At 38.3% G+C, this 7,500-nt stretch overlaps 1 protein-coding gene across 4 annotated transcripts in view; it reads right to left on the bottom strand.

The window, feature by feature from the left end:
• Positions 1-7,500, bottom strand: part of LOC106878699 (uncharacterized) — an 18,822-nt gene that overhangs the window by 878 nt on the left and 10,444 nt on the right. For 2 of the 4 annotated variants that reach the window (XM_089342233.1, XM_089342234.1), the window contains exons 7-14: positions 5,955-6,011; positions 4,564-4,689; positions 3,724-3,925; positions 3,372-3,551; positions 2,404-2,637; positions 1,874-2,028; positions 670-861; positions 1-265 (exon numbers count right to left, since the gene is read on the bottom strand). The exon at positions 1-265 is cut by the window's left edge and continues 878 nt beyond it. In XM_089342233.1, the coding sequence (XP_089198359.1) occupies positions 104-265; positions 670-861; positions 1,874-2,028; positions 2,404-2,637; positions 3,372-3,551; positions 3,724-3,925; positions 4,564-4,689; positions 5,955-6,011 (1,308 nt within the window). In that variant the 3' untranslated portion in view covers positions 1-103. The remainder of the gene's footprint in view (positions 266-669; positions 862-1,873; positions 2,029-2,403; positions 2,638-3,371; positions 3,552-3,723; positions 3,926-4,563; positions 4,690-5,954; positions 6,012-7,500) is intronic. The other 2 variants (XM_089342235.1, XM_089342236.1) reach the window with 1 other exon arrangement.

The following is a 7,500-nucleotide window of genomic DNA, read 5'->3' as shown; positions in this document are numbered from 1 at the left end:
TATCTTCTTCCCTTTCAAACAGTAAAACAGTGCAAGGGTGGAGGAGTTTTGTTGGTTTAAATTAAAATAGCTTTCACCTTTTTCTTTGTCTTTTCTCTGAATTTCATTCCGTGTGAAATGTCAATATGGCTGTTGTGTCGGAATTGGTACCGGATACAATACAGTTACTGGGTGCCACGCTTGTTGAGTTGCTGCCGTCTGTTGAGTTTGTGGCTGCTTCTAAACCTTCAGTGACATCAAAGTGCTGCTGTTGCTCAGCAAGTTGCTGGAAAAAGGAAAATAACATCAAGTCACACACACACACACACACACACACTGATAGACAGAGACCAACAGATAAATAGATGCACAGGGTAGACAGACAGACAGACTGGTAGACAGACAGACAGACTGATAGACAGACAGACAGAGAGAGACAGAAAGACAGACAGGTAGCATATCAAGATATTATTTCAAGTACTCAAACCCGCCTCAGATCAAAGACAAGGCTCAAATGCTTGTAACAGAGTGGACTTATTATCATTATTATTATTGTTATTATTATTACTACTACTACTACTATTATTATTATTATTATTATTTACAATAACTCATTAGAAACAACTTGTCAGAGGATAAAGACAAAATCTGGACTGAAATATGACCGAATTCTAATTGACTCCATCTTACCTGAAATGCATGAAATTGAGAAGGATCTGCTACAACAAACACTTGTTGGTTAGGATCACCTCCAATACTGATGCGAGCCATTCCATGCTGTTGGAGAGCAGCTTGTGTTTGATGTGGAATTGCCTGCAGTGCAACCATTGTGTTGTCTTCTGCCACCACACTTACACGTTCATTATCCGCCATCATCGTTATCTAATTAATTAAATGAAAACACAATTTCAGAGAAAAACAAAAGAAATATTTGTCATTTAATTTAAATTCTTCTCATCAATTAAAATATTTAATCATCATTATCATCATCATCATTATCATCATCATCATTATCATCATCATCATTATCATCATTGTTTTAACATCCACTTTTCTATGCATGCATGGGTTGGATGGAGTTTACTGAGACAGACTTTCTATGGCTGGATGCTCTTCCTGTTGCCAACCTGCACATGTTTCCAAGCAACAAAATATTTCCCCAATGGGTGACACTGCTTGCATGACAGCAACATTCATTAGTTCGCTCAAATACATACACATATACATATGAGTGTGTATATACATATATATATATAAGGGTGAACCCCTTCAGTCCTGAATGACCATGGGATTGCACCTAGAAAGTGAATTGGAGAAACATGAAATAAAAAGGTACATGCCACATGGAATAGACCACTGTGCAAAATCAGTTTCTGCTTCATTAAAATAATCTCCTGGACTTTTTTTTTTGTTTTTGGCAAAACACAAGGAAAGGGTGTTTGTAGAATTTCCTTCGATGTATGTGTTCCGCAGCAAAACACTTGTTCCAATCTCTCTATCATACTTTGGCCCTCAACCTCTGGCACAAAGCCACCTCCCTCAATACTGCTCCTCACACTTAGTCAAGGAGTCTTGTCTTGCAAGTTACTTGGTGAAGTCACATGAAAAGCACCCAGTACACTCTGTAAAGTGGTTGACATTAGAAAGGGCATCCAGCTATAGGAACCGTGTTAAATCAGATTTTGGCACTCCTCACAGTCCTCTGGCTTGCCAGATCTTGTTAAACTACCCAAACCATGATGACAATGATGAAAAGGAGCACTGCTTAGACTTTTTGTGAATAACAGTAGAAAGATGAATATTACTTCTTAATATTTATTCATTGATTGCTATCTAAAGGTCGTCAAGCCCGAAGCCTATTATACAAAGGTCATTGGTCAGTGTTAATAGTTACCTGTTGGCCTTCAGATGTGTAGCACACTTGTCCTTCTGAAGTATTGATAACTAGTGTACCTTCACTGTCTTCGGGCAAACCGCTTCCATCAGCAGCACTTAAACTGTAGTGCAGACGAGGTTTCTTTTCAAGACTCTCACCTCCATCATCAATATCTACAATAATTAAACAAAGAATAAAGAGTCAATAAGAAGTGTTTGGTGTGAAGAAAAATATTGATTAAAGTTTAAAACAAAACCAGTTTCTGAAAGTGAGAAGCAATATGATTGATTGTGCTTGAGAGGAAGACTCATGAAGCCAAGTAAGATCGCAGTTGTGGTAGATACCAGTGTCACGCAAATGACACCTGTGCCAGTGGCACATAAAAGCACCTTTCGAGCATTCAGCCTCACGGAGGCAAGGACCGAGACCATTTGACATTATGCTGGCTGGGCTTTGACTATTGGGCCTCACAAAAGCAACGATCAAATCAATTCCCTTGTGCCAAAAATTCAAAAGAATTATTTCCCATAATGTGAAGAGGAACTTACCTGGAGGCTGTTCACCACTCAAAAGTTGAGCTGCTTCACTTTCAGCAGTTACTTCTTCGCCATGGGCCGTTCGTTTGTGCATTGCCAATGTGGAGGTTTGCCGATAGGTCTTACCACAGTGGTTGCACACGTAAGGCTTGGAATGAGTGTGAACAACATGATGTTTATATAAGCTGGAATATTCTGTAAACCGCTTGCCACAATCTTGCACAGTGCAGACATAAGGTTTTTCCCCTAAGAAATAAATATTAATAAACAAAATAAATAAATATAGCAAAATATCAAATACTCACACCTAGCCATCAATACATCATATTTAATGTCACCATTGACATGGAAGTTACTGCAGTTTTCATCTGCGATAAAAACAAAATCTCTTATGGACATACTATGCTTCAGACAATATATATATCATATATAAATATAAAAGCACCCACTACACTCTCGGAGTGGTTGGTGTTAGGAAGGGCATCCAGCTGTAGAAACTCTGCCAAATCAGACTGGAGCCTGGTGTTGCCATCTGGTTTCACCAGTCCTCAGTCAAATCATCCAACCCATGCTAGCATGGAAAGCGGATGTTAAACGATGATGATGATGATATATATATATATATATATATGGCTGGCACCATGCAAAAGGTATCCAGAACACTATACAAAGTGGTTGGCATTAGGAAGGACATCCAGCCATAGAAACATGCCAAAACAGATGACTGGAGCCTGATGCAGCCCTCCAGCCTGGCCAGCTCCTGTCAAACTATCCAACTTATGATGATGATGATGATGATACACACTATGGTTGAGAGTGATACTCTGGAAAATTGTCATGTTAACACCAATGTAATTAACAATAATAAGTAGAAAGTTTAAAAAAGAATCACAAAATGACCCCCAAGGGTTACAAATGACAATCACAATCTTTGTATAAATGAATAGGAAAAGACTATCGATTTCCAATGGAATGCTCACCTGTATGTATTCGGACATGGTTTTTATAGTTAGTCGCTGAAGCAAAAGCTCGTCCACAGCCATCTTCCTGACAGGTGTAAGGCCTCTCTCCTGTGTGCGTTCGGATGTGAACTTTACGAATATTGGATGTGGTAAACGATCTTTCACAACCCACAAAGGGACATTTAAACGGTCTTTCACCTACAAAATGGAAGAAAAGAAAGAGAAATGGAGGTAAGACCTGATTAAAAATCATATTTGGAGAGTTTCTGCCAAGTATAAATTTGAAAATCTTACTATAACAAGAATTTTGTAGTAAGTTTTGCTGTGGAAAATATAATGAAATGTGTAAGGCAGTGTTGTGTATTCTAACCTGTGTGAGTTCGAACATGTTTTTGTAAATCCCCAGATGTCTTAAATGCTTTATCACAGTTTTCTTCAGGGCACTTGTAAGGTTTCTCGCCAGTATGGACCCTGGTATGACTCTTTAGGCCATACCCAGTGGCAAATGCCTTTCTGCAACCAGGAAATTTGCATTTGAAAGGACGATCTCCTGTATGCGATCGCTCATGAACCTAGGAAGAGAAGTGAAAATAACATGTAAGGCAAAAAGAGAATTACTATAGAGGGTTACCAACATATATATATCATCATCATCATCATCATCATTTGATTCCATTTTTCCATGCTTGCTTCAAACAGAATTTATTGAGGGAGATTTTCTATGGCTGGACACCCTTCTTGTTCAAATCAAGGCAATATTTTCCCATAGTTAGACATCCTATTCATGGAAGTGTGGGAAACGAACAACCTCACTTGTATGTCAATGATGCTCATTTACAACCATCACATGTTGTCTAGTGAAAATTAAACACATACACACACACATGCATATATGTATATGAAGGGCTTCCACATAGTTTCATAGTTTCTGCTACCAAATCCACTCATGTCATAAGGCTTTGGTTGGCTCAGGGCTGTAGTAGTGACTTCACTCCACCCTCTTTTCCTCTCTCATTATATATATATGTTCCATTATTAATCATGTGTTTGGAACCAAAAAGGTTGACCCCAAAAAATTTATAAATTTAAATGATAATTTAAGATGAATATTTTTGCATCATACGCTACCAGAGGCAATGGCAGATGGGTTGGTAGTGAAAGGGGTTAAGTAATAGATTAGTTAACAGCAAGACTTGTCACATCTACTCACCTTTAGATGGTGCTGTGTTGTATATAAACGCTCACAGCCTTCAAATACGCATCGATAGGATCGTTCTCCAGGAATTGCAAGTCCTTTGTCTGCTGTAGTCAATGGGCTGGAGTTTGTAATTACTGCCTAAACAGAGAAATTGGACATTACAACAAAAAATGAAGCTGATGTAACAAAAATACAAAAGACCCACCCACCTGAGATTTTCTTCATCCTGGTTCCATGACATATAAACTTCCTGATTTAAAAACTTTCCATCAAACTTTCACATTAATCTATGCTCCAAACACAAGCTTAATATAACCAAAAGTAATTTTATTAAATTCTTCGTTATTTTCTTAATTAATTGCAACAAAACCATTGCACCTCAACAGACATATGGTAAAAAAAAATGGTTACTGACACCAGTACTTGACTGGTACTTTATTTCATTGAACCTGGAAGGATAGAAGCAAAGTTGATTTCAGTAGGATTTGAACCTGGACCAAAAGAACTTGAACAAATACTGCAGGGTATTTTGTCTGACACTCTATTGATTCTGCCAAATAATTCTTTCTGTTTTAATTTTCACACAAGGCCAGAAGTTTTGGGGAGGAGGGGGCAAGTTGACTACATCAACCTGAGTACATGCCTTGTGCTTGTTTTATTAACCTTGAAAGGATGAAAGGTAAAGTCAACCTGAGTGGAATTTGAACTCAGAATGTAAAGACTCGCAAGCATTTTGTCCAGTGAGAAGAGTGAATGGTGAATAAAAAGCATCCAGTCAGTAATAATGGATGATTTTTTTTTTTGCCAGACCTTTTAGGCTATGTTCTTAGTCTGTGCAAGATCAATGAAGAATTTAACGTACAGATAAGTGTCCATCAGGGTTCAGTTCTCAGTCAGTCCTGTTAATCAACCAAACTTGATATGCAGAAGAGAAGTAGGTATGAATTCTATATTGTGTGCCCAATACAAATTTTGTGATGGATGGTTGTAGTAAGATTTCAGTTCATATCTATTATAACGGACAAGCCTTGGATAATCTAATGTAAGCACACAACGACTGCACATACACACAAACACATACTTATTCTGCCCACCACCACCACGTTAGTAGTATGCTAATATCTGGATGAGAAACTAATCTAGCAGCAGTCACTTTGGTACCTATTAACCCAACTACAGAAAGCAAAGTTTGTAAAATTAAGTGTGTGGATCTGTGGCACACTGATATGCGAGTAGAAGGCATCAACCACTGGGACCCATCAGCCGACGGTTCCTTTATCCATTTGATGCTTTCATCTAAGTCTCTGTCAGAGTAACAGACACAGATACATGGCAAGCCGAAAATATCAACAGCAAGATTTCTCATGATTATCACACACTACAATATTATGCATCCAACTTACAATAGCAGTAGGTTTCACATCAATGTCATCCTCATTCAGAGAATTTTCATCTGTAAGCTATAAAGAAAAGGAAATTTCACATGATGTGATTTCACTTTATATATATGTGTGTCGATTGAATACATATAATATGTTGGGGTGGGGGGGGGGGCAAGACTAAGGAGGCAAACTGGCAGAATCATTAGCACGTCAGACGAAATGCTTGGCAGGACTACTTATGGGCTTTTTTTTTTTTATAGTCTGAGTTCAAATCCCACTGAAGTCAACTTTGTCTTTCATCCTTTTAGAGGTCAATAAAATAAAGTACCAGTCAAATACTGAGGTCAATGTAATCAACTTGTCCCCCTCCCCTCAAAATTACTGGTCTTGAACTCTGCAATAGACTGTTATGATTATGATCAGCTGTGGTCATCATCGTTGCCATTTAACGATGTTTTTTTGTGCTGGTATGGGTCGGATGATTTGACAGAAGTTGGCAAGGCCAGAAGCTGTACCCGGTTCCATGATTTGCTTTGGCTTGGTTTCTACAGCTGGTTGCCCTTCCTAATGCCAACCACTTATAAACCATAAAAACCAAGTAACTAGTTTTATGAGTCCTGGGGCCCAAGAAATATAGAAAAAATATATACATGAAGTAATAGTACATGGTACCAAAAAAATGGACACTGAAGATGGAGGGTATGGGGAAAAAAAGGAATCAAAGATGCCTGGTTGAATGTGTTATGTCAGCATGTATGTATACGATGGAGCACAAGCAATGAATGCACGGTGCCAAGTGGGCCACTTTTGGTAAGCAGAACTGGTGATGTGGGAGAGTCCAACACACACACACACACACAGATACATATATTTAAAAGAAGAAACACCTAATGGTAATTGGAGACGAAAGCATAAAGACACAGAAAGAAGAAATCAATAGTATAAAGAAAAATTTAAATAATTATTATCACAATAATTCATCTTAGGAATTTGGAATGTGACAAAGGATAAAATTACATTTCTTTTATGACTCACATGTGAATAAGATGGGGACATACAAGGAATGGGATGAGTGACCTAAATGTAGACAGCCTACACAATACAACTTCCATCACTGCTACCATTTTAATGATAGATTTTCTATGCATGTATGGGTGGTGAGAGTTTCTTCAACACCACATGTCCCACTTATTGCAGATGTTTGTCAATCTCCTTCATGAGATTCAAATTATTTTGATTAATCTTCATCACTTTGTCTCACATCTTCTTAGGTCTCCCTCTCAGACAGGTTCCACCACTTCAAGTGCTCGGTACTTCTTTATACGACTAGACATCCTTCATATACATCACATGATCGTGCTAATACAACCTCACTCCCACACACACATATATATACAACAGGCTTCTTTCAGTTTCCATCTACCTAATCCACTCACAGAGCTTTGGTCAGCCAAAGGCTATATTAGAAGACACTTACCCAAGATGTCGTGCAATGGGACAGAACCTGGAACCAAGTGGTTGGGAAACAACCTTCTTAATCACACAGCCATGCCTGTGTTTATATTTG

Source organism: Octopus bimaculoides, chromosome 25 (genome assembly GCF_046866305.1).
Source record: "Octopus bimaculoides isolate indiv1 chromosome 25, ASM4686630v1, whole genome shotgun sequence".
In the NCBI taxonomy this organism is placed as follows: domain Eukaryota; kingdom Metazoa; phylum Mollusca; class Cephalopoda; order Octopoda; family Octopodidae; genus Octopus; species Octopus bimaculoides.
Note: the sequence above shows the minus strand (reverse complement) of the source record. Positions and strands in the feature narration are given on the sequence as shown.